Source organism: Neophocaena asiaeorientalis, unplaced genomic scaffold, assembly GCF_003031525.2.
Source record: "Neophocaena asiaeorientalis asiaeorientalis breed wild unplaced genomic scaffold, Neophocaena_asiaeorientalis_V1.1 scaffold134, whole genome shotgun sequence".
In the NCBI taxonomy this organism is placed as follows: Eukaryota; Metazoa; Chordata; class Mammalia; order Artiodactyla; family Phocoenidae; genus Neophocaena; species Neophocaena asiaeorientalis.
In genome coordinates, this window is record NW_020185339.1 from 27,518,724 (window position 1) to 27,545,885 (window position 27,162).

The window sequence follows — 27,162 nt, forward strand, 5'->3', positions numbered from 1 at the left end:
GGAAGGGAGCTTGCCTCAGACAAAGATTGCCTCATGCTATTATTAGTGGCTTCACGCCTGTTTGACTCTTTGTCATCCCCTTTTGTTTCCTGCTACCCAACTACTAGCCACTTGCCAGTTCTGCCATTTGATGGTGACAGGTTGGGCGGAGCCAACAGACAGAAACTGTGGCTACATAGACTGTCTTGTCCTTTTGAATTCTCTGTCATCTTGATTCCTGATTGCCTATCTAGTTTTGATCACTACTTTCTTATCTATAGGACCTCTGACTCCTGGCTCTGCTTTGACTAAGGACTCCCTATTCTGGGTGTCCTATCATATCTGAAGCCCCCTTAAGGGCCCTCGCCTCCTGTCATCATTTAAAATGACCCAGCATTCGTCTATTACCATGCACACTCTAACTCAGTAAATGTTTTTGATGGCACGGGGGTGTAGAAAGATTACGGAGGAAGATCTCAAGTGACACTGCAGCCCGTCTCTGCCCTTATCACAACCTGTGTCCAGTGTCTTGCCTCCGGCATCCATCTCTTGGGTGATCTGTGTATAATCTGTAGGAGAGGGCTTCTTGTCTGGGTGCTGGCCTCAGAAGTAAAAGTTGTTCCTCAACTGCTTTGGTTCCAGGTTGAAGTCTGTAGAAATATCAGCAGCCCCCACACTCACCTTTTTCCTGACGATAACTCAACACTGGCTGTGGACATCTACAAAGGGGTAAGCCTATTCAGATTTCTGATCTTCGCTCCTGAATCAATATTCTTAGCATAATATCTGGTCTTTTCTGTGGGTTCACTTCAGAGCTCAGCATATCTTCTCCGGAGTGTGTTTTTTTCAGAGGTCCAGATGCCGGACAAGCCTTTTGGGTTACGTGGAAGGGAATAGAAGATCAGCTGAAAAGATGAATTGTATCAGCAAATCCCAAACTTGTGTTCATAGTATATTGTTCTATAGGACGTTAATTGGGGTGACTAAAGAAAGTGTTCCTGGGAATTCCCTGGTGGTCCTGGTGGTCCAGTGGTCAGGACTCCGTGCTCTCACTGCCGAGGGCCTGGCTTCAATCCCTGTTCAGGGAACTAAGATCCCGTAAGCCGCATGGGGCGGCCAAAAGAAGAAAAGAAAGTGTTCCAAGTAAAGTGGTGGTCTTTACTGGGGCCTCTCTATCCCTTTTATGCTGGTTACATTGTGAACCTCCAAGAGTAGAATATATAGTATGTAGCATTTGCAAAATTTATTTGAGCTCTCTCTTCATTCCTGTTACCATCTTGCAGAATAGGGTGTTAAGGAATTCAATTTGGGAAGTGTTGTGGACTTTTTTTTTTTAATAGTTAAGATATAGGTTGAGGATAAAGGCTTTAGGAGCCTAGAGAAGAGAAGGGACTAGGCTGAGGAGAAATAAAGGTCCCTCCAGCAGAATTTAAGTTGAAAGCCTCTAGAATGAGGTCAGGACCTACGTCTAGCTTCTGTTACAGTGCCCAGCACAGCACTTGGTATAGGTAGGTGCGTAGCCAGGAAGAGGGAGAAATGTCGCAGAGGAGTGCTGTTTGGAGTGTTGTCTCAGGTGGTCTTTGACACAAACATATCTTTCTCCCTTGCCTCTCCCAGGGTGTTGTGCTGGGGTGTTACTTCGGGCCTGCTGCACTCTACATCTGGGCAGTGGGGATCCTGGCTGCAGGACAGAGCTCCACCATGACAGGAACCTACTCTGGCCAGTTTGTCATGGAGGTACCTGCTGTTTGGACTGGGATAGACTAGAGGAAGAGGACATTGCCCTTTTGTTACTTCTTAATCCCATGTATCTGAGGTCTTCCTGAACCTCCCCAGACCTTTTCCTGTGTCCTATTCCAGACATTCATCCTGCTTCTGTGTTTCCTTCTAGGGATTCCTGAACCTAAAGTGGTCACGCTTTGCCCGAGTGATTCTGACCCGCTCCATTGCCATCATCCCCACTCTGCTTGTTGCCGTCTTCCAAGATGTAGAGCATCTGACAGGGATGAATGACTTCCTGAATGTTCTTCAGAGCTTACAAGTGAGGAGGGAGCTGGGGAAGCTCACATCCCATTGAGTCAGGCAGCATTTCGTATTGCCCGTAGTTACCAAGCCTAGTGCTGCGTGCTGGGGAAAACTCAGAGGAAGAAAGAGGCACAGTCTTGGTCTATAGCAAATGCATATGAAATCCCTGGCAACTGAAAGGCTTTTAGAAAGGGCTGGGTTTTTTAGCTTGGTTTTTTTTTTTTTTGAATGGGAGTTATAAGCTATAATCACACATAGAACACAAAACTATTGTTCGTTAATCCAAACAAACATTAAATAACGTATAGGACACTGCTAGATTTTGTGGAGATTAAGAAGACAAGGCAGATACAAATTTTGTATCTGACACTATGTATAAGACACTATGATCATAATTGATGCTAGGTTAATGACACCTCTACAGATTTCCACATAATGCTCTAGCGTGTTGGAATGATGGGAATAATTTCTCATGGAGTAGATGAGACAGGGTCTATGTTTCCCTTTTGCTAACAGTGCTACTCTCTGGGGTGATACAAGGACCCCCAGTGGCCCTATCTGATCTTAGTTTTTTCTTTTCCAGCTTCCCTTTGCTCTCATACCCATCCTCACGTTTACGAGCTTGCGGCCGGTAATGAGTGAATTTGCCAATGGAATGTGAGTGTACTTCTTTTAGTTCCCCAAATATATATGGATAGGAAGGGTATCTTCATCAAACAGGCCAGTCAGAAAATAAGTCATAGGGGAACTATATGCTTTGAGAGGTGATTGCTAAAGCTGCCCCCTCGGTCTTTGACTTAGAAAATGGAGACTGTGAATGTAACAAAGGAGGGCAAGCACAGTTTTCATTTTTGGGGGAAATTTTTCAGCTTTTAGGGCTTTAACTCTTTAGCTTCAGCCACTTAAGTTTAAAGCACCTTAATTCCATGTTAAATGATCTTGATGAGAAGGGCATAAGCTAATACCTTTTATATACATCTTTAAAGGACATGGTTTATTTGAAATGACTTGTTACATCTCTAGGGACTCATGACTTTTTGCATTTTCAGGGACTTCAATAATAGGGATTATTTGATAGTGTTTTTTTTTTTTTGGTACGCGGGGCTCTCACTGTTGTGGCCTCTCCCGTTGCGGAGCACAGGCTCCAGATGCGCAGGCTCAGTGGCCATGGCTCACAGGCCCAGCCGCTCCGTGGCACGTGGGATCCCCCTGGACCGGGGCACGAACCCGTGTCTCCTCCATCGGCAGGCGGACTCTCAACCACTGCGCCACCAGGGAAGCCCTGATAGTGTTTTTTCCCCCTCTTTCTCCCTATCATTATGTAACTATCATTATGTAACAGATTAGGCTCATTTAACCTAATCTGGGACATAAGAACCACTTTTCAGTTCATTTTGAAATGCCTCTTAACTCCTGTCCTGTGTACCCCAAAAGACACAGTGTCTTTTTATGTTTGTGGACAGGTTGGGCTATTCCACCAATAATTGTGCTGTTTCTTTTTACAGAGGCTGGAGGATCGCAGGCGGTATCTTGGTCCTTATTGTCTGTTCCATCAACATGTACTTTGTCGTGGTTTATGTCCAGGAACTAGGGCATGTGGCATTGTATGTGGTGGCTGCTGTGGTCAGCATAGCTTATCTGAGCTTTGTGTTTTACTTGGTAAGTCCATTTGGGAGGGGGCAGGGGCATATAGGTATCAGGGTGGCCGAGGTGTGGCTAGCACTCAGAAATGAAAGGACCTGAAAGTCGTTAAACCAGCGGTGATTAAACAATTTTTTTTTTTTTAAACATCTTTATTGGGGTATAATTGCTTTACAATGGTGTGTTAGTTTCTGCTTTATAACAAAGTGAATCAGTTATACATATACATATGTTCCCATATGTCTTCGCTCTTGCGTCTCCAAACAATATTTTTAACCATAAAATCTACCTTGATTCCTAAGAGCTATCATTTTTCTATTTCTGTCACTTCTGTCTGGTTTCCATTCTTAATAATTCCTAACAAGAGAGTGTAGTATGTTTGAAGAACTAAAAGGAGATCAGCAGTGTAGAAAGTAGAGAGTGGTACGAGATGGGATTGGAGAAGGGAGCTGTGGAGTGTGATTTCAAATCTTTGGAGAGCAGCACATGTGGGTTCACAGCCCTGCCCAGCTCTACTACTTAATAGCTATCCAATAAGGACATAATTAAATAGTGATATTCTCTCATTGAGTTATTCTAGGGTTATTTTAAAATGATGGTTATAAAATATAGCTACATAGAAAAGGAATGCAAAATTGTGTACACCTAGATAATCAAAAAAATTTTCAAAAGTCCAGAGTAAATTATGTAAAAATCGTAATAGTTGTTGTCTTAGGCTGGTGGGATTATGGATATATTCTTTTCTCTATTTTCCACATCTTCTGTAACATTACTTATGTTAATGAAAAGCAGCTATAGCAACAACAAATCCACCTCCCTATTCTACACAGGTTTCTCTGAAAAACACAGGAGTTGAGGATTAGGGACAGCAGACTTCATACCATGTCTGCTACAGAGAATGGCAGGGATGGAGGGTGGAAACCCACTGCTCATCTTTATAACACTTACCTAGTCCCCATGCCAATGTCTGCTACAGGTTATGTACTTGATTGAGAAAATCATTTTAGTGAATATTGAAAAATTATGCCCTGGATGGATATATCCCATTTTTTTTCCCTCCCCAGTAAACCATGGACACACTAAGATTATGCTGACCATAATATAGGGACTTATTCCAAGGAAACCCAAGTAACTGAGTATGTCCTTGACAGAAACTGTTTTAAAAATTTCCTATAGAACTTAAGGGAATCCTTCCTTCGTGCAAATTGGTTGTGAAGGTGCCGAGTTCTCAGTCAGCCTGCGACTACTGAGATTGTTGAAGACCCATTTTTAAAAATAAATTTATTTATTTGTTTGTTTGTTTATGGCTGCATTGGGTCTTCGTTGCTATGCGCAGGCTTTCTCTAGTTGTGGTGAGCGGTGGCTACTCTCCGTTGTGGTGCGCGGGCTTCTCATTGTGGTGGCTTCTCTTGTTGTGGAGCATGGGCTCTAGGCGTGCAGGCTTCAGTAGCTATGGCATGAGGGCTCAGTAGTTGTGGCTCCTGGGCTCTAGAGCGCAGACTCAGTAGTTGTGGTGCATGGGCTTAGTTGCTCCACGACATGTGGGATCTTCCCGGACCAGGGATCGAATCCGTGTCCCCTGCATTTGCAGGCAGATTCTCAACCGCTGTGCCACCAGGGAAGTCCCTGAAGACCCATTTTTAAGGCTTAGGGCTGATTCTAGAGTGAATTACTACTGTTTAGCTCTAAAACGTATACTTACAGAGCAGCTCAGGAGACTATAGCAGTTGTATTAGCCAATCAGTCATTCCCCCTATCGTGAGGAATGGGGAAGGACTGAAGAAAAGTGGTCTTCAGGGAACTCTCCCAGTCAGCTAAAAGAAACAAACCAAACACAAAGCAGTAGGAACAGAGGGAACTCAGTATAGAAAATAGTATGGCAAAAGAGGTTTGTATCTGAGCAGTGCATTGTGGGCAGTCATGGGTAAGAGGTCGGTGAATGATGACTGTATTTTCTCTTTCAGGGTTGGCAGTGTTTGATTGCACTGGGCATGTCCTTCCTGGACTGTGGGCACACGGTAAGCACCTCTAAAGTCCTGCTGACCGAAGGAGCCACCAGTGGCTATACTAAGTAAACACTGGGTCAGTCTGTCTGTCTTCCGCAGGTAGCCATCAGAGCCAGTGTGTTGCTATGGTTTACTGTGTGAACATAGCCAAAAGTATGTGCTGTTGCACAGACTGCATTTAGGACTCAACTGTTTGTTGGGAAAGGCTTTGCATATGTGTTTGAAAGAAGCCATTATTTTTCTTCCTGACCTCCTAACCTGGGAACTGGATTAGGTAGGGTCCTTGAAAAGCTGACATCTGCTGCTCTCAAACAACACTAAACTCTTTAGCTGCTCAAGGGCCAGCTTGTTTTATCGTTTTGAGAGATTATCATCTATGCCTGATTCTTTTTTTTTTTGCGGTACGCGGGCCTGTCACTATTGTAGCCTCTCCCACTGCGGAGCACAGACTCCAGGCGTGCAGGCTCAGCAGCCATGGCTCACGGGCCCAGCCACTCCGCGGCATGTGGTATCTTCCCAGACCGGGGCATGAACCCGTGTCCCCTGCATCGGCAGGCGGACTCTCAACCGCTGCGCCGCCAGGGAAGCCCTATACATGATTCTTAACAAGACTGACTATATGTTAAAAAAACATATTTGGAAAATGCAGTACATTTTTCATGATACAAATTACAGAATGGGTATGAAAGTTTTGTTTATCAAAAGATAATGGATTTTAGAAGGCTGAGAAATACTTTCCTTATGCATGCCCTTTGAATTATTTTAATTATAAAAAAATAAAATCTCAACTAGAGTGGTTTGATCCATTTGAAATATAAAATTGTGAGATATCTACCTCTATCAGGTTCAGGATTCTCTTAACTTATTTTCACTTTAAATTTCTCTGGATGTTAAGAGGGGTGAGAAAGCATAAAGAAGATGGTAAATGGACAGATAGCAAAACTCACCTGTAGGTGGTGGTTACTCATCTCATTTGAAAATCACTTCGATGATTTTCCTCAGAGACTGAAAGCTTATCGAAATTTTCTTGGGAGTCCTAATTTTAATAACTTTCATGTTAGTACCAAGCTTTCCTGACGGTATTTCTTCTTGAGCACTTAGAGTCATGCAACCTTCACCTTCCTCCTTCAGGAGGGTAGTGATAGAAAGAGATGGTAGCGCTTATGCACTGATGTTCTCATGAGACTTTGGGGTGAGGAGAAAAACTTGAAAGAAGAAGAGCCATCTGTTTTATTCCTAAAAGCCACCTTCTACCAGAATCGTCACCTTTTTCTGAAGCATGCCCAAGACGACTTGCAAGGCAATCTCGGGAGCTCTGGATCTAACGGTTGCAAAGCTCGCTCGCTCTCAGCAAGTCCTTAGGTATCACTATGGTTACAGAGTTCTCTCAGCAGGGTTGTGCTGGGCTACCTCTCTTCAGCCATTCCCTCAGAGGGAAAAACTTTGAGACCAGATGGTGGAGCTCTGGAATCAGAGGAGATGGGTCCCTTCAGCATGCAGCTGCTGCTCTTCAGCCACTTCTGACATTTTTACATGTGGAGCCTGAGACTATGTGATTATCTCAAACCAAATCACATTTGTCTGATGGAGATAAATAATCAAGTCTTTTATAGCCACTGACTTGGAGAGAACAGTAATGGGAATGGCATTGAAGGACTTTTCATTTTTGGTGTTTTCCTTCTGGAGTCCTTGTTGATTGATGTTCTCTGTTCACCTGAGCCCCTAAAGGCATTATTGCCGATACTTTGTACACAGTTAAAAGCGTAGACTGAATGGACTGTCTTTTATATGGCATTAAGGGTAAGCTACTATGTTTCCCTGACCTTACCTTTATCTCAGCCCCTCCAGTGATACAGCACAGGATCATGAGAGACAAATTTCCCTAACTGTCCCTCCTCATATCCCTCCCTCTCCCCTACCATCATTCCCCAAATTGACATAAGACCATACTGAAGATATCGGGGACTGACATCTTAAGCTCTCGTCTGGCTGCTGTAGGTGAGGGCCACATTGACAAAATTCTTTGTAAGGACACTACAGTAACATTTACCTTTGCCCCCAGTCTGGGTGAGTCCAGTCTCAGATTCACAAATATTTAGAAGCCCAGGTAAAAGCTGCTAGTTTTCTTTGAAAAGTTATATATATGACTTGCAATGACGGAAAATTTCTTCCCAGTTAAATGGCATTTTATATCAGTGTGTGTGTAGTAGTATTCAGTGTTAAAAACACTCCTATACTGTATTCCATTTGATCCTTTCAGATAGAAAGTGTACTTTCTAGTCAGCCAGTACTTTGGGTACAATAAACAATGTTTAGGACTGAAGTCTTCCAGTGCCAGCATGTGCAGTATGTTTGTGTGGAATGTTTAAGGATATACAATTGTATTTTATGTAAACTGGTCCTTGTTCTCCATAAATGTGGCATGAAATAATTGTGCTGCTACAGCATACTGGGAATTAACAGGGATGGGAAAGAGCTGCAGTTTGGCTCCTGTGAGGTCCTGCTAGTGGTTTTAGGAGTGATGGCAGCAAGTTTTTAGTGATCATTCAACAATATGTAAACTTGGTTTGTAATTAAAAAGTTTTTTTTCCTTTTTCCAATTTGGTTTCCTGGGTATTTTTTTAACTTTGAAAATACTTTATTAATGGGGCGTCAACCACTTTGAAATACTGAAACATCAACTACCACCTGGAATGACATACTAAACTCACACTGTTAGTGATTTCTCTCTTTAGAAGAGAGAGAGAAATACAGTTGATCTCTGGACAACCCGGGGTTGGGGCACTGACCCTCCATGGAATAAAAAATCTGTGTAAAATTTATAGTTGGGCTTTCATGTTTATAGTCGGCCCTTCATGTCCAGTGTTCCTCCGAATCTGTGGTTCCACGTTCTCAGATTCAACCTGCCTGGGGTCATGTAGTATTTACCATTGGGAAAAAAAATCCACGTATGAGTGGACTCACGCAGTTCAAATTCATGTCGTTCAAGGCTCAACGTAGGTTTAGTTCCCAGAAGACTTGAAGAATTGCAGACACCAAACACTAATTTCTATTACCCAGTTAGTCAGATAGTTTTGCCATTGCTAAAGGTTACATCATTACCATATTTAAAGTTGAAAAAACATTGTCATCTGGCCTTTTTCTGCTCTAAGCGGAACATTTTTCTATCTGTAGTCTTGTTTCACCATTGAGGTCTTTTATATTCTGTATATGCTACCAGAAAAAAAGTATGAGTATTTGAAAAGTATGAGTATTTGAAAAGAGAAACCAAAATTGTTTAGGTTAAAAATGAAAGCATTTTGGCAGACCTGATGTAAATGGAAATATTGGCACCGTTTAATAAAAACAAAGACAGAGCTCAGACACAGTAAACTACTAGCCTTGTCACCAAACACATGGCAGGAAAATCTAAGTCAGCACTTAATTTGTTTCAAGAATGTCACTAGAACTTCATTTTCCCTTTCTCTGTTGCAAGCTTTCCCTGTTTGTCTTACAGGAGCTGAATACTGTAAGTAACACCATAGAAGTTACCTGGCAATTTTGTTCTCCATGTTGTCCTTCCTCATTTAGCTCTCCCTTCTAATTTTGTTTTTGTTTGAATCTTTTTTTTTTTTTTGCCTTGCTGCGTGGCTTACGGGGTCTCAGTTCCACTCGGGCCCATGGCAGTGAAAGCCCAGAATCCTAACCACTAGGCCACCAGGGAACTCCTTACTTTGGATTTAATTTCAGAACTAAAATCGGATGCATAACAATTTGAAGATCCTGATCTGAGATATTTCCTTTAGCTCTGCCCTCTGGAGTGCTTTCTGTTCCTTCCTTGGATAGGACCAATGCATCCAAATGTGTCACCTTCTCTTGGCACCTTGGCTTTTGAATGTTAAAAATGACTAACACACTGCTATGTGCTAGCCGGGGTCTTTGCACTCATATGATCTCATGTAATTCTTATAACAAGAGGATCAGCCTCTATATAGATAAGGCAACTGAAGGACCAAAAAGTAAAAGAATACATCACTAAAAAGTGGGCAATTGGCATTTGAACTTGAGTAGCTTAGTTCCAGAGCCCACATCATCATTACCAGTCATGCTATATAATATATAGTATACACTTCATGCGCAGTTAAGACACCAAGCTTTGGTGTTTAGCAGCTCCAAGAACAGCAACATATCAAAGATACTTTGCTTGATCCTCTGATGCGTGCTAGAATATGGTTTAGATCAAAAGCTGCCAACTGGTAGGCTAATTTTGTTTGGCCTGTGCTAAATTTTAAAAAGTACCTGAATGCTTTTTCAGGTAGGTGTGGAAAATGGGCAGGGCCTTCTATGATCCTACCCCAGCAATAACTAAGGACTCATAGTTTATTCATTTGCATACCCCTCTGCCCTTGAAAGGTTTAGCCAATTCCTGTAGCAATTTACCCCGTTTCTTAGTGCCTCTGAGCAATATGTCAAACTTCTCCAATGAAGGAGTGCTCTCTGCTAAGTCATCTAAGTGATACACCCTGGAGGTCATGGGACTAAAAATGCAACCCTTGCTTTCTACATAATGAAGAAGCCCACCACCTTAGCTCACTTGAGAAAAGACTGCAGTGAATTGTCAGTGTATCTGACAATCGCTCTTGGTTACTAAAGCTTGAGTCATAAGACCTTAAAGTGAGTAAGCAAGCTGAAGTCCCGTTGTTCTGCCCTAAGGCCAGTGTGACTCAGTAATTTCCTAGCCCACTAGTTGAGAATAGTTTTATCTTGGGCTCCATTTGGTTTCATCTTCACACAGTCATCACAAGCTTGTGAGGTATACAGGGCAGTTTGTAATGTGTTAAAAAAATTATTGAAGACTGGAACTTCCCTGGTGGTCCAGTGGTTAGGACTCCACACTTCCACTGCAGGGGGCGCAGGTTCGATCCCTGGTTGGGGAACTAAGATCCCGCATGCTGTGTGGCACAGCAATTACTGAAGACCAACATGAGATAGCTTATTAACGTACTTGACATTTTCAAATGTAGCGTTTATTCCCATTTTACAAATAAGTAGGATAAGGCTCCAGAAAGATACATGACTTGCTCAAGGTCATAGGAAGGGACAGAGTTGGAGCCTGACCCCAACTCCAGTTCCTTTTCCACTACATAATAGAAACATTTTCTTTCTATGAATTTATAGTGTGCATTCGGCATCCTGAGCACTCATGATTTAATTTAATTCTTATAACAAAAGGATCAGCCTCTATGCAGGTGAGGCAACTGATAGGCCAAAAGAGTTTGTGGTTGACAAGGGGCAACAACATTCCTAACACCCCAAGTAATAACAGTAGGGCTAAAAGGAGACTCAGTGATTGCCCCATGGTGAATTTGGAGGAGAGAAAAAGTAAGATACAACTTCGCAGATGCCAACACAAACCATCTGGATTCAGGTCTCCGGGGGTGGGTCTGACAACGTGTTTTAAAAGCAGCCGAAGTGATTTTAATTCAGCCTGATAAAACGTTTGGGACCTGTACGTAGCTCATCTCTTCTCTTAGTACATGACATTTTGTTTTTTTTAACGAAAGGCTTGGCTTTGCTCAGGTGCCAAAGGATAATAGGACCCAGATAATAGGGTCAGGACTTAGATTATTTGCAATTTGATTTCTTTTTTTTTTTGGCCGTGCTGGGCAGCTTGTGGGATCTCAGTTCCCCGACCGGGGGTTGAACCTCTGCGCTCTCAGCAGTAAAAGCCTGGAGTCCTAACCACTGGGGAGCCAGAAAATGCCCTGAAATTTTATTTCTAACACACTTGGTATTAAAGTACAAAAGCTCGCAGTGCGTTTGCTCTTAATATCCTGATCAGAAACAATCATCCTGAGGCAGAGTGTGTCGCAAGAATAGTCAAAGTGCAAATTGTCCTGAGGGCATTCGGTACTATCTCAATCTTTAACTGTTTCGGCTCCTAGCAGTTATTTTATATACAAGAAACCATTCATGTATCTGTAAGCCATTTCTTTTCTGAAATGAAAGTCTGTATAGCAGAACTGAAAAAAGACCTACATTGACATGCTGATTATAGGTACTTAAATGCCAAATTCAATATTTAAATACTTGCAAATCAGTCTAACCCTTTTCCATCTTTTTGTCCTCAGTACCTACGTCTGGGATTGACAGTTCAGCCTGAACTCTACCTTCTGAACACCGTGGATGCTGACTCACTTGTGTCTAGATGACTGACAGCCTGAGAGACTCTATAAGACCCACTTTCTCTTAGTCCTTTTGTGCCAAGTGTCCTGTTAACGTATCTCTTGTTAGTTCAGTGGTGAGTTTTGTTCAACCATTTTGAGCAGAAGGCAAAGATTTCCTCATGGGACGGGTGTTAAAAGCTGACAGCTTTAAGCGTAGGTCAGAGACCCGGAGAGTCCTGCAACTGCCAGAGTTAAATTTTTAGCCCATGATGGTCACACACCCCTATGGGCTTGTGTCTCGGCTTCTGGAATTTTAAAAATATATATGTGTGTATGTTTAGGTAAACCTGAACATATCAGTTTGGGTAGAGTTTTAAGGTTATATAAAAATGATAGATCTTTTGTATTTTTTTAACAAATGTTGCTCAGATAAATCAGATATTTATTTTGTCTGGATCGCAAGTGACAAAGGAAAAGGAGCATTGTTCTTTTTCAGAGTGAACTGGTCAAGCGGACTTACTTTTAAAGTGATACTTGACTAGAGCCAGTTAAATTTCACTTTGATTTTTATTGACTGAACCTTCGTGACTACTGATTCTAGCACATCATTTCCAAAGAAAACACTTCTTCTATTTGGCATGTTTAATCCTGGTTGTCGGTGTGCTTTGTGATTGTTATTTTCTTTGTTGCTTTTCTTGAGTTTTTTTCAGAGATATGATGGTATTTTGCAAAGAGCTTAATGCCTACAAACAGGATCCAGAAATCACACTGAAACCAATGATCAGTTTTCCCTGCTGCATTGTAACTCAGCCCATTCTAGCATTTAAGTTGTAGGTATAAAAAGAATTCTAACATTTAACTTTGTAAGTCCCAACAGAAGATAATGGAGGTATTAGTTTTCTTTCTGATGTGTGTATAGTCCCACCATGTCTTTTCTTCCCACTTTTCCCATTAATACTCCAAACACCATTTCTAGGTCCAAAGTCTATTTCCCGGAGTGGCTAATATTTCTAACGCTGACTCTCCTAGGGAATGCTAAGCGTTTTAAGTTATATATACCAAGTATAATAGTATGAGATGAGAACTAGACTGGGACTTGGAAGATTTGTCCACATGTCACAAGCTGCCTGCCTACCTGTGGCTTATAGAAATATATTTTTTGATCCCCCTGTTCCTAACCAGGATTTTTTTTTCCATAAAATTTTTATAATAAAACATTTAGTATTTAAAACTTGAAAGTTTCTGCATACCGATCTGATTGAAAAGTCAGAAGATTTTCAACATTGGGCCCACGTTCCTTCATGGAAGTGCAGTTGGCTTAAACTGAGTGGCAGCTATCCTTTTTTTTTTTTTTACATCTTTATCGGAGTATAATTGCTTTACAATGGTGTGTTAGTTTCTACTGTATAACAAAGTGAATCAGCTGTACATATACATATATCCCCATATCGCCTCCCTCTTGCGTCTCCCTCCCACCCTCCCTATCCCACCCCTCTAGGTGGTCACAAAGCACCTAGCTGATCTCCCTGTGCTATGCAGTTGCTTCACACTAGCTATCTATTTTACACTTGGTAGTATATATAAGTTCATGCCCAGCTATCCATTTTTAATGGAATATACTCCAGGGTGGCATCCATGCCTTTTTTCATTTCCTTCCAGCCCCAAAGGCATTGAGTTTGCAAACCCTGCAGGCTTTGTGTGTTTGAGCATCACTTTTCTATTTCAGCTTAAAAATTGAATATCCAACCTCTCTGCCTTATTTTATTTTATTTTTTTCTGCCTTATTTTAAAACTTAGCACCTTTCAATAAGACTTAAAAAAATTCAGACATTGCCTATGTTCATTTATAATGATTTGATCCTCTAAGTGGCAGGGATTTTGTCCAAGATGATACTTTCAAATTCCCTCATTTCTACTTCATGGCCCTTGAAACTTCTGATAAGAGCGGCATCCTTGCAACCTAGGTTAGAGACCTTCTGATCTCAAAAATGAAACTGAGTTAACGCTACTTATCAGCTTTTACTTGAAAAAGCGACTTAAAAAATGAGTTTCAGCGTTTTGGTTTCTTTATACAGAGACAGCAATCTAGATGAATCAGTTTGTTGGATTTTCCTCCCTCCATGGGCAATTTCATTTCTCAGTAGTTTCACTACCAGAGAATATTTGGGGAAAGAAAAAAAAAAAGCAAAAAAAAAAAATCCTGTTTTGCAACTCATAAAAAGATAAGGTGGTTGGTTAAACAGAGATTAAGTACTTGAGGAATTTCTGTAGCTTTTCTCCATTCTTTAACTGTATGTTACTAGGAACAGACTAGAGTTTACAAAAATTTATAAGTATACCCCTCAGGTCATATAGCTCCTGTAATCAGAAAATTTGATAATAAAGCAAACTGAATCATGCTAAAACCAGTAGAGAAGATTGATGTCTAAAGAGTGAGTCTTGGGTAAAGTTTTATGCTAAGTTAAGAATATTTAATTATTCTTTAATTTATGATTTACAAATCTGGATTTCTATGTTATGTGCTTATATAGATATTAATATATTCAATCTTTTTTTTTTTGGCCGTGCTGTGCAGCATGTGGGATCTTAGCTCCCCAACCAGGGATTGAACCCTCGCCCCCTGCAGTTTTAAGTGTGGGGTCTTAACCTCTGGATCGCCAGGGAAATCCCAATATATTCAATCTTAAGATTAACCTAGATGCATATACTCACTCAGTTCCTGGGGTTTAACACTGTGGAGTCAGTTTTTTAAAAGGATGCTCTGACAGTGTATACCCAGAATGTTAGAAAAATGCAATTTAATAATTGTTACTGAGCAGCTGCTGCTACCTACCTGGGTGTTGGCTTAATATAAAAGGCAGTCAGAGCATATCCAGGCACATGAAATAGTTTAGTCAGTGAGGCAGAGGTTACAGCAGACGATGAAAATAGCCTTCTCAGTTTGAAACATTATGATATTAAGCCACCAAACCTTTGCCCCAGAAGTATTGTGCAAATTCAGGTACTGTATTTTATCTGTTTATAAGGTCCTCCTGCAACAGCCTCCCATCTTTACCCAGGCTAATGTGGGTAAATGGGCATCCTGCATACTTAACTTTTCTCCATACAAGATTTTACATTTTAATTTAAACATAATTTGTGAGCTCTCATGCATAATACTCTTTTTTTTGTTTTTTTTTTTGTGGTAGGCGGGCCTCTCACTGTTGTGGCCTCTCCCGTCGCGGAGCACAGGCTCCGGACGCGCAGGCTCAGTGGCCATGGCTCACGGGCCCAGCTGCTCCGCGGCATGTGGGATCTTCCCGGACCGGTAACGAACCTGTGTCCCCTGCATCGGCAGGCGGACTCGCAACCACTGCGCCACCAGGGAAGTCCCATAATACTCTTAATAAATATTTTTCATCGCTTTTTTCAAGCAATAAATATATTACTTTAGTACTTTCAGAGTAAGATTATGACAAAATTCTGGAATCTCTTGGGTTTTGTGAGAAAAGCCCATTTCTGATTAAACAGTTCAGTTAATCTATTTTTACTGCTGAGCATATATTGGGAGAGTGGGATCTTTCTGGTAGCCTGATTAGAAGTATCTTTTCATTGTGTAATCAACATGAAGGATGACATTTCTATTCCAGACATCTTAAATTTTTCTGACTTTCATGGAACATATTAGAGCCAACTGCTGGAATATTTACCCTAGTAGAATAAAGTAGTTGGATTCTTTCCTTGCCTATTTTTTTTTAATTAATTAATTTATTTTTGGCTGCACTGGGTCTTTGTTGCTGCACGCGGGCTTTCTTAGCTGCAGCGAGTGGGGGCTACTCTTCGTTGCAGTGTGCGGGCTTCACATTGCGGTGTTTTCTCTTGTTGCAGAGCACCGGCTCTAGGCACGTGGGCTTCAGTAGTTGTGGCTCACAGGCTCAGTAGTTGTGGCTTCCAGGCTCTAGAGCAGAGGTTCAGTAGTTGTGGCACACGGGCTTAGTTGCTCCACAGCATGTGGGATCTTCCCGGACTAGGGCTCGAACCCGTGTTCCCTGCAATGGCAGGTGGATTCTTAACCACTGTGCCACCAGGGAAGTCCCTCCTTGCCTATTTTCTATGGAGGACAGTGTTGACTGAAACGTGTACTTGTTGGTGGCACTAGAAGAGCCTCATGATAGGTACAGATGGCAACTTTTAAAATAATTACCCTGTGCCAGTAGAGAAAAGTGTGTATAATACACAGAACAGTGGGTAATGTCTAGAATGCGGATATATTTTCAGATCTTCCTGTGTCTTTCCCTTGCCAAACACTAGACTTCACCTTCCTGTCAGAGTATTCCTCCACTACAGGCATCAAGGAAGGGGAAATCAGCACCACAGATCATATTACAGTGTATTCTTGATTTTATCTCAGTGGGTATTTTTTTGTTTTGTTTTCTTTCCCAGGCCTGGAGTCAGGGAATAAATCTGAGCCATGGCAATTATGACTTCAACAAGGTCTAGCTGAGTTTTTAGAACCCGAGGGCAATTACAGAGGAGTTTGATGCCACGGGTATACTTAACATTTAATATCTTCTTTGTTTCTTGTGTTTTCTACAGTGTCATACCAGATTAGTAGCACTTCTGGACTAAATCCTTTTTTCCCTCAATACTGCCATCTGAGGGAAAAGGGATTTTTTTAGCAATTTACCTTTGTACTCCTAGAAATACTATCAACAAGTATAAAAATGAATACACAAATATTTAAATGTTAAGACCTTTACGTTTGTGGTAAAATAGTCAAGTTTTTATGTAAGAGTGAGGTGCACGGTGGTGAACCAGATTTAAATAACAACATGGCCATTCTCCTCTGATGTAATTTTTGCCCATTCTAGAAAGGAGTTTATGAAAGCCTTAATTACCTTGCCCTGTTTGTGGAGAATTAAGCTGTGAATAGAGCATCACATTTAATATGGATAGAGAAAATTTTTCTGTAGCCACTATATAACTCCTAATTTTCAGATTGATTTGGCGTAATATAGATTATTTTCTGCCACTAACTAGAAAATAAAAATTTTAAAAGTCAGAAAATCATGGCCTAGCCTTTGAAAGACATCAAGAAGGATATTTTTGAGCTGACTCTGATTGTTGATTTGGAAATCAACTTCTTAAACAGCTGAAGTCTATGAGAATTCCGGCTGAAACTTCTGCAGTATAATTTGCTACATATTAAAAATTCTTCATAATAAATAGTTTTCAGAAGGCTTCTTGTTTTTCTTGTCTGAAGCTTCATTTTTTGGACACATTGAAGGATCGAGGTCTAATATAATCCTTATACATAGAGAACACCTAGAAACCAAAAGATGTATATCAATAGAGTATCCATGGGAAACAAACACTGAACTTCTTCACTTGTATTTTTTCTAAAACCAACCTACAATTAAAAAACAAACAAACGCCCTCTATCTTGCTAATTTTTGGCTTGGATCATATGAGTGACTCCAGGAAAAAAAAACAAAAAACAAATCTATGAGCCCTTTGGGATCAGTATAAATCTGAATTTATGACATTACAATGACACCCTAAAGTTTGAATTTTAAAATATTGGTGAGAAAGGAAAGTGGGAAGATTTGGCTAGATCTTGAGATAAAAACAATAGGCACTTCAACTTAGAAAACATCTATTCAGTGTCTACTAGTACTCAGTATTCTGAAGAAAAGCAAGGTGAATGGATCTAATCCCTGCTTCTAGGGATTTACAGTCCAGTGGATGAATTAGCTATGTTTAGGCAAATGAGGTAAATGTACATCTTCCCCAAGGATGAGGTCCTAGGGCCATGCAGAAAGGGGGAGGTGGCCAGGGAAAATATCCTGAGGAAGAGAGGAGCTGCTTCAGTGGATTCCAGGGATGTCAGCAAATGTTCATATCCAAAGCAAGTTAGGGGGCTTCCCTGGTGGCACAGTGGTCAAGAATCCACCTGCCCATGCAGGGGACACGGGCTTGAGCCCTGGTCTGGGAAGATCCCACATCACGGAGCAACCTAAGCCCATGCGCCACAACTACTGAGCCTGCGCGACACAACTACTGAAACCCGCGTGCCACAACTACTGAAGCCCGCGCACCTAGATCCCGTGCTTCGCAATGAGAAGCCACTGCAATGAGAAGCCCATGTGCCACAACAAAGAGCAGCCCCCACTCGCCGCAACTAGAGAAAGCCTGCACGCAACAACAAAGACCCAAAGCAGCCAAAAATAAATAAATAAATTTATAAAAACCAAACAAACAATTAAAGCAAGTTAGGGAGTCACAGATTTAAACTACAAGTCACCACTCTCTCCATCCATATCAATTGTCAAGGCATCAGCTATCTAGTAGATTGTCTGAACTAAACCTTTACTTCATTTTCCTTCAGCTTTATTTCTGACACCTCCTGTTAATACCTACAAAAAGTGCACAGAGCCTAAAGGGTAAGTTAGTTCTCATCTCAGTTAGATAGCAAATTAGATATCTGCACAAATAATTATTAACCTCTTACCTACCTCTTAAATGTTGGTGTTCCCTGGAGTTCTGATCCCAACCCTTTTCTCACCTCATTCACACCTGTTGCTTCACTGGTAAGCAAGTTAGATCTCTCTTCTGAATGTGAGACCCATGTATAGAATATATTATATGTGACATTTCCATATCCCATAGTTATGGCCTCCAAAACTTTAAAATTGTATATAAGCGAATATGTTGAGCATGCCCTTCAAAATGCACATTTATTTAGAAACCATATAAATGTACTACGATCAGTCTGTATACTGGTAAAGCTTTTTTTGTTTTTGGGTTTTTTAGGCTATGCGGTGCGGCATGCATGCGGGATCTTAGTTCCTCGACCAGGGATTGAACCCATGCCCCCTGCATTGGGAGTATGGAGTCTTAACCACTGGACTGCCAGGGAAGTCCCACTTTTCTGTTTTTAAGATAAAAATATTTTCTTCCCACGTCCCCATGGACCTCCTTATACATCAACTAGGGTATGCGTACTGTAATTTAGAGACATCTTCCATAGGCATCTTAGTATAATATAAAATTAAGAGTTCAGGCTCTGGAATAGATTGCCCATGTTACTGTGAACAGGTAACCTTTCCTCTCTAAGCCTAAGTTTCCTTATCTGTAAAACAGATAATAACAGTACCTACCTCATTGAGTATTGTCGTTTAATAAAGACTTTGTCTGGTCATGAGCCCCTTGAGTCATACCTGAATTCATGCTAATTAGGTGACTCATGGTGGGCTCCTAGGTAGCTTCAGGATGTGGCTAGTCATGCCAGAAGACCAGCCATGTGATTAGACTTTCAGGGAGGGGAGTAGGACTGGAGATTGAGTTCAGTCATGTGGCCAGTGATTCAGTCAATCATGCCTACATAATGAAGCCCCAGTGAAAACTCTGGACACTGAAGCTCAGTGGAGTTTCTTGGTTGGTAAACACACGGATGTGCTGGGAGGGTGACATGCACCAATTCCACAGGGCGATATATATATATTTTTTCCCACAGGGCGAGGTTTTGAGTTTGGGACCCTCCCACACCTTACCCTATGTGTCTATTTGGTCCTGATTTGTATACTTTATAATGAAACTGTAATTGTGAGTATGGTGCTTCCCTAAGTACTATAAGTTCTTCTAGTGAAATATCAAACCTGAGGAAGTCTTGGGAAGCCTTGAATTTGTAGCCAGTTGGTCAGAAGTGCAGGTGGTCTGGGAAACCCCAATGACAGTGTCTGAAAGAAGGGCGGTGTTTTCGAGAACCATGTCCTTAAACCTGGGGCATCTGATGTGAGCTCCACGTGGTTGACATCAGTATTGAGTTGTCCTGCAATACACCAGGTGGTGTCCAAGTAGGTATTAAGATTAAATGAGATAATGATATATAAAGCAGAGTGACTTATACATCATAAGCACTCATTGTATGTTATTATTGTTTTATCCAATATGTACTCATCCTCTCACCAAACCTGTTCTTTCTTCTTCATTCTTTTTTTTTTTTTTTTTTTGTGGTACACGGGCCTCTCACTGTTGCGGCCTCTCCCGTTGTGGAGCACAGGCTCCGGACGCGCAGGCTCAGCGGCCACGGCTCACGGGCCCAGCTGCTCCGCGGCATGTGAGATCCTCCCGGACCGGGGCACGAGCCCGTCACCCTTGCATTGGCAGGCGGACTCTCAACCACTGCGCCACCAGGGAAGCCCCTTCTTCATTCTTTTTATGTGTGAAAGGCAAACCTTTCATCTGGTTGCCCAGACCAGAAACCTAGGAGTCATCCTTGATTCTTCCTTCCTTCCTTTTCCCAATCACTTAGTTGCTGAGTCCTCAGTATTTCTAGAATCCATCTCCTCTCTGTTGCCATTGCCACTGCCTTAATTCATATCCAATTCATCATCTAATTGGCTTCTGCCTTTTTTCTCCCTTCCTTTGCAAATCATCTCTAATCATTTTCCTTTTCCTCTTAACACTTTCTTCATGGTGATATAAATATGCATGGAAAATAGTTCATAAAGCTTAAATGACCAGATTAACAGATAGTTGTAGAATGAACACCTGTAATTATGGGTCAAGAAGTAGAATATTACAGGCATCCTGGAAGCCTCCAGGTTTCCCTTTCTGATCATATTCCCCTCCCTTTTTCATAGGTAACCACTGTTCTGAATTTTATGGTAAGAGTTTTCCTTGCCTTTATAGTGTGACAGTCTGTTTAGTATCCCTAAACAAACAGTTTCATATTGCCTGTTTCTGATCTTTCTGTACAGCAGGCATCTTTTTTTTTTGGCCGAGTGGCATGTGGGACCTTAGTTCCACAACCAGGGATCGAACCCACACCCCCTGGATTGGAGGCGTGGAGTCTTAACCACTGGACCGCCAGGGAAGTCTCCCAGCAGGCATCTTTTAGATGCTGTTCTGACTGTTACTCCCCTGTTTAAACCCTTCACTGGCTCACTTCATCTTTTTACTCCCAACTAGCAACCATATAAATCTATTGGGGGATTTGTTTTATATCAGTTTAACTAAGCTGTTACTGTGTTTTCCAGAATTCCCTTCCCTGCATAGTTCCAGGTTAGCTTGGCCATGAGAGACATTTTACTTGAGATTTGAAGGTGAAAGTTGAAGCAGGAGCTGCCAAATTCTTTTTGCACTTGGAAGGCTTGGTGCAGAGCACCAGGTGCTATTACAACGTGTGTATGTTGTTGTTTATCTGCTGGCTCACCTTGCTGTTGATGGGCAGCAGTCAGGCCCACAAATCCTTCAGCTCCTTCTGCATCTCCTCCATTAGCTTTTCTGGCTCCTGGGCCAGGTGTGGATTAGCTCCATGATAGAGGGTGCCAGCTTTTCCTAAAGGTCATGCCATGATCAAGGTTGGAGTCAGCAAGACTCGGACTCAAGTTTCCATTTGTCTTTGTGGGTTCCAGCTCACCCTTGCAGATTCTAGTTTAGTTTTCTTTCCCAATTGCTGCCTTGTTACCTTCAGGTGCCAGCATTAGAAATATAACCAACAACCTAACATGAACTGTTTAGCCAGCTCCCCAAATTGCTTAAGGTCATATCTCTATAATAAATCCCTTTTTATATATCACTGCTAGTAGTTTTCCTTCTCTGATTGAACCTGACGGATCCAGAATTTGGTATTGGAAGCTTCCAGAGGAACATACTCTGAGCATTGGTTCTGGGTTATCTGGAGTTGGTTCTCTGATCTGATTATATTTAAAGGTATTAATGGGCTTTTTTTTTTTTCCCCTCCAGTGGCAGAGAGTATGCTAGCAGTCCATGGCATGTGGTAGCAAAACATTAAAAAAATTATCACCTTGCAGATACCCTTAATCAGGTGCCTATAGAAAGCAAGGCTTTGGGTGATCAAGTATTCATTGTCATAGAACATTTAGTGGAAATAAGGAGTATAATAAGGTTAGTAACTTTTAAGTGTGCTGGAGAACTTGGGAAAACTATATGATGGGCTCATGGCTTTAAATTCCTAGCTCAAGGTCTTGTGAGGGACCTGAAAGCTTTATGACTTTCTAAAAAGAAACTCTTAACTCCTGTAGCCTTGAGACTGGTATTTTCGAAAAATGTACACAGGGGCTAATCCTGTGAGTGACTCATCACAACACAAATTAAATTCCCAAACTCACAACACCTCTTACGTTAAAGTTTAGGGCATTGGGGACTTCCCTGGTGGTCCAGTGGTTAAGACTCCACACTCCTACAGCAGGGGGCAGGGGTTTGATCCCTTGTCAGGGAACTAGAGCCTGCATGCCGCAACTAAAAAAGACCCTGCATGTCGCAACAAAGATCCCTCGTGCTACAACTAAGACCTGGCGCAGCCAAATAAATAAATACTTAAAAAGAAAAAAAGTTTAGAGCACTGCTTTGGAAGGCGTGGGACTCTGAAAATTGGGATGGGGACATAAAAGCAGATTTCAGTGAAACTGGGTCCTTGAGCCCCTATATCTTACTGAGACTCCTTTGCCAGTAGAAACAGTCCTTCCCTCTGTCTGAGAATGACTGAAACTTGGACCAAAAAGTAGTCTCCACTAAATGAAGTTGAAATACCAGAACTTCCTTAGTATACTTCCATGGTACAGCAGTGATTCTTCTTTACTGGGGCAATTTTGTTCCCCAGGGAAATCTGGCAATGACTGGAGATGTGTTTGGCTTTCACAGCGCGGGTGGGTACCATTGGCCTCTAGTGGGTAGAAGCCAGGGATGCTGCTGAACATTCTGTAATGCACAGGACAGTCCTCCGCAACAAAGAATAATCCAGTCCAAAATGTCAATAGTGCTGAGATTGAGAAACTTTGCCATAAAGGAAGGTATCCAAAGGCTTAGGGAGATTGGAATGTTAGACTGGATTTATCCTGCTCACTCACCCCCTAAATATATCTCCTTCCTTCTGCAGAGCTGTGAGAAGTACATTTTTGAAGGCAGCCCTGCCCTCCTTGAAGAGGTCTATGGTAATGATTTCCTGTAAGCCAGAAATGACAGTAGGAATTTCTGGGCTCCCTGAGTTCAGTAGGGATGATGGGATTGTGGGGTGGCAGGGGTCAAGCGGCAGCTTTTAATTGACAAAGACAAGGAAAGCATGATTACTGTAATGGGCAGCAAAGCCTAAGCAGTAATCAATATAGTCTAAGCCACAAAGATCTTTGGCATTTTGGCTAATTGATCATGTTGTACCTAGAGTTGAAAGCGGTGTGCAGCATGTAAGCAGAAAAGCTCTAGGTCTGGCGAACGGAAGTTTGACTTGAATCATCACAATAGAGAGCCATGGCCCCTCAACCAGTTCCCAAATTTGAGTCAATTCATAGACCCAAAGTCCCTGGAATTAACGAGAGGTCAGATCTCCTTAAGGAAAGACCCTGTTTCACAGCCAAAAATGCAAATACTATAAATCCTCCTTCTAGTCTTCCCCAAAGGCACCTGTGACTACTCAGCAGGGTGCCTGTGCAAGAGGAAGGGGAGATAATCACATTTGTGGGACATTGTTAAATATTGATTTTGAATTGATACTAATGCCTGGAGAATTAGTGTGTTCTACCAGTCGAACTAGGAGTTTATGGTCAGGTCAGTGGAGTTTTGCTGTGGGTCTATTTTACAGTTGGTCTGGTGGGTCCCTGAACTTACCTTATGTTATTTCCCCAGTTATGGAATGTGTAATTGGAATAGACATACTCAGCAACTATCAGAATCCTCACATTGGTTCCCTGACCTGGGGAGTAAGGGCTATTATGGTAGGGAAAGCCAAGTGTAAGCCATTGTTGGTTTTTTAAAAATTAATTAATTAACTTATTTTTGGCTGCGTTGGGTTTTCATTGCTGTGTGCGGGCTTTTCTCTTGTTGCAGCGAGTGGGCTTCTCATTGTGGTGGCTTCTCTTGTTGCCGAGCACAGGCTCTAGGCATGTGGACTTCAGTAGTTGTGGCACGTGGGCCCAGTAGTTGTGGTATGTGGGCTCAGTAGGTACGGCACACGGCCTCAGTAGTTGTGGCACATGGGCTCAGTTGCTCTGCAGCATGTGGGATCTTCCCGGACCAGGGCTCAAACCCGTGTCCCCTGCATTGGCAGGCGATTCTTAACACTGTGCCATCAGGGAAGTGCAGTGTAAGCCATTCTAAATGCTTCTATTACCAGAGCAATACTGCATTCCCAGAGGGATTGTAGAGACTAGTGTCATCATCAAGGACGTTAAAGATGCCAGGGTGGTGATTCCTACCACATCTCCATTCATTTTGCCTCTTTGGTCAGAAGACAGATGGATCTTGGAGAATGATAATGGATTTCTATAAACTTAGGTGATCAGTCTAACTGCAGCTTCTGTACAGGTGTGGTTTCATTGCTATAGCAAATCAACACAATTTTTGCTGTTTGTTTTGCAGCTATTAATCTGATTGATTGCTTTTTTCTATATACCTTTTAGTAGAGACCATCAGAAGCAGATTGCTTTCATCTGGCAGGGGCCAGCAGTATACTTTCAGTGTTCAGTCTCACGGCTGTGTGAACTCTCCAGCCCTATGCCACAATCTAGTCTGCAGGACCTGGATCATCTCTCTATTCCACGAGACATCACATTAGTCCATTACATTGATTTGATCTATCAAGGGTAAATTGTTACTATACTGGTAGGGTAAGGAGGAGTGTGTCTGGAATGTATACCTTCTGGGGCCTTTCTTAGTAGTCCCATGTCATGTGATTAAAGAAGGTGGAAAATTATACCCAGTACAGGAAGGATCATTAATGACCCAGATCATTTAAGAATGTTTGGGTCAACACTCCAGTCAAATAACCATGAATAGCCAAGGTGCTTTCGGAAGGCAAAGGGTGGATGAAATGGCCCGTGGAAAAACATAGTTATAATATGAGCCATGATCATCCGACCAGTTGCAGAAACAAAGACTGTGATAGTTATGAATATTTCTTCCTTATTATTATTATTTTTTTTTGCGGTACGCGGGCCTCTCACTGTTGTGGCCTCTCCCGTTGTGGAGCACAGGCTCCGGACGCGCAGGCTCAGCGGCCATGGCTCACGGGCGCAGCCGCTCCGCGGCATGTGGGATCTTCCGGGACCGGGGCACAAACCCGTGTCCCCTGCATCGGCAGGCGGACTCTCAACCACTGCGCCACCAGGGAAGCCCCCTTATTTTAATATGAATACACTTGTGTATACAGTCACCATTTTTTTTTCTATTTGCCATTTCCATTTACCCACCATCTAATATAGGAAGTGTTAATAGTAGTTAACTTTATATCTCAGGATTTAAGTCACAGGATATCAAAAGGGAATATGACTCAGCTCAAAGATGAATCAACATCACCCAAAGATGGACAAAGGGATTTTGTATCCTCTTTTGGGAGAGAGTTAGCATGTTTTTGGTTATACAAGGGATGGTTGATTTTGCCATTGTCTTTATTTGAAGGTAAGTGTATTAAAAGAGGTGTATATGGATGCCAGGTTGACAAGGGATAGACAGTGACGGATTTGTAATGTATCAACTTAGCGAAACTATAACTAGATTTTCCAGAATTCCTTTCCTTTCATTCCCTGAAAAATTGCACAAGAGACATTTTGCGTGAGACTTAGAAGGTAGAAGTAAAGCAGCAACCAAATTCTTTTGACCTGGGAAGGCACTGTTGCAGCATAGTTTTGCTTATCTGCTGGCCCACCTGGTTGGCATGGGGCAGCAATCAGGAGTGCAGCTACCATGGCTCCTGCTGAATTTCCTCTTTCACTTTCTCTGACTCCTTGGCCAGGTCCATGTTTAGCTCCAGGATGAGGGGCATTGGCTTTTTCTATGTCACTCCATCATCAAATTTGGAGGTTTAGAGATGGTGAGAAATCCATAAGGATTCCAGACCTTGCAGGTTCCAGACTTTTCTTGCTTCTCTCACTTTTCATCTACCTTTTCTAACTGCTTGCTCTGCCCACTTCAGGTCCCAGATCCTGATACATAAGAAAGAGCCTCACAATTACATAAGTCCAAATACCTAAAATAAATCTCTTACTATATGTCACTACTCCTAGTTCTGCAGTCTCATCAAACACTGATTGATTCACCTACCATACCAAACTGTGCCGAGTTCCACTAACATGCCATGCTTCTGTGCCTTTGTTTTTTTCCCTCTGCCTAGAATCCTGAGCTCCTTCTCTGCTTAGTTAATTCCTCTACATTCTTGGCTCATCCCATGGTTTGCATCCTTAGAGAAGCCTCCCTGGACTCTCAGCCCTAGTTAAATGCCTCTCCTTTGTGCTTGTGCTTCCATAGCAACCTGTGTTAATCTTATTGTAGTACCTCTGACTTTATATTGTCTTCTCCTGCTCTTGATCTCTCTCCCTAAGGAGATTAAACTAGTTGAGGGTAGAGAGTTAGTTTCACCGCTGTATCTCTAGACCAGCACAGTGCCTTGCACATAGCTCATGCTCATAAGTGTTTTCTGAATGATGAAAATGAGGCCTGTTACTTCGTAGTAAAGTTTCTTGTATTTTGTTCACGACTCACGTATCACAGCTCATAGTAAAAAGATAATTACCATATAACTCCCTATAGGCAAGCCCCACACCCATCATCCCATAATCCTAGACCTACTCAGGCTGATTCTACTTTGCACAGCATGAAGGGGAGCTAAGAACATTGTGACTTGTTCTCATTAATGTAGACAAAAATTTTAGGTAATTTAGGTCCCAAAGTAGACTCCTTGTTAGAACTAAATGATTTAGCTGTTGATATAACCTGAATCAACCAGATAATTTGACACCCACTCTTTGGATTTGACTGTGTAAATATTGCTTAATTTATAGACTAATAAAAAATTACCTATTGCCCAGGCTTGGAATAGCTGAGTTATACAGGGTATAAACTATTCACTGCGCCTTTCACTGTAGAGGATAACAGAAACTATAACCTAGTTCTCCACTGGGTTTTTCTTTTTTTAGATTGAAGTATAATTCACATACAATTTGAATTTATGTTGTACAACATAATGGTTCTATATTTGTATGTATTATGAAATGATCACAATAAGCCTAGTTAACATCTATTACCATATATACAGGATTTTTTTCTTGTGATGAGAACTTTTAAGATCTACCCTCGTAGCAACTTTCAAATATGCAATACGGTATTATTGACTATAGTCACCACGCTGTACATTACATCCCCATGACTCATTTATTTTATAACTAGAAGTCTGTACCTTTTGCCTACTGAGTTTTTTTTTTTTCAGTGCTTAAAATACCAAGAGATTAAGCCTATAACTGGGCAGCAACCTCAACCAAGTGAAGATCACTGTCTTTCTTATCCTTCCTCCTCCATTACATCATCTTGACCCAATATTCGTGAATGAATATATAAAAATACTAATATGAATGGATGAATAAATAAAAATACTC

General features: G+C 41.7%; 1 protein-coding gene across 2 annotated transcripts in view; it reads left to right on the forward strand.

Moving 5' to 3' along the window:
• SLC11A2 (solute carrier family 11 member 2) overlaps positions 1 to 15,014 on the forward strand; it is a 34,832-nt gene extending 19,818 nt beyond the window's left edge. Inside the window, exons 11-18 of one of the 2 annotated variants that reach the window (XR_003002100.1) lie at positions 622 to 708; positions 1,597 to 1,716; positions 1,871 to 2,020; positions 2,588 to 2,661; positions 3,510 to 3,663; positions 5,610 to 5,663; positions 11,762 to 11,931; positions 14,986 to 15,014. Coding sequence is in view for 1 of the 2 variants with exons in the window: in XM_024736851.1 (XP_024592619.1) it covers positions 622 to 708; positions 1,597 to 1,716; positions 1,871 to 2,020; positions 2,588 to 2,661; positions 3,510 to 3,663; positions 5,610 to 5,663; positions 11,762 to 11,842 (720 nt within the window). In the remaining variant the exon portion in view is untranslated. Of the gene's footprint in view, positions 1 to 621; positions 709 to 1,596; positions 1,717 to 1,870; positions 2,021 to 2,587; positions 2,662 to 3,509; positions 3,664 to 5,609; positions 5,664 to 11,761; positions 12,444 to 14,985 lie in introns of those variants that run through there. The other variant, XM_024736851.1, reaches the window with a different exon arrangement.
• The last annotated feature ends 12,148 nt before the right edge of the window (positions 15,015 to 27,162 follow it).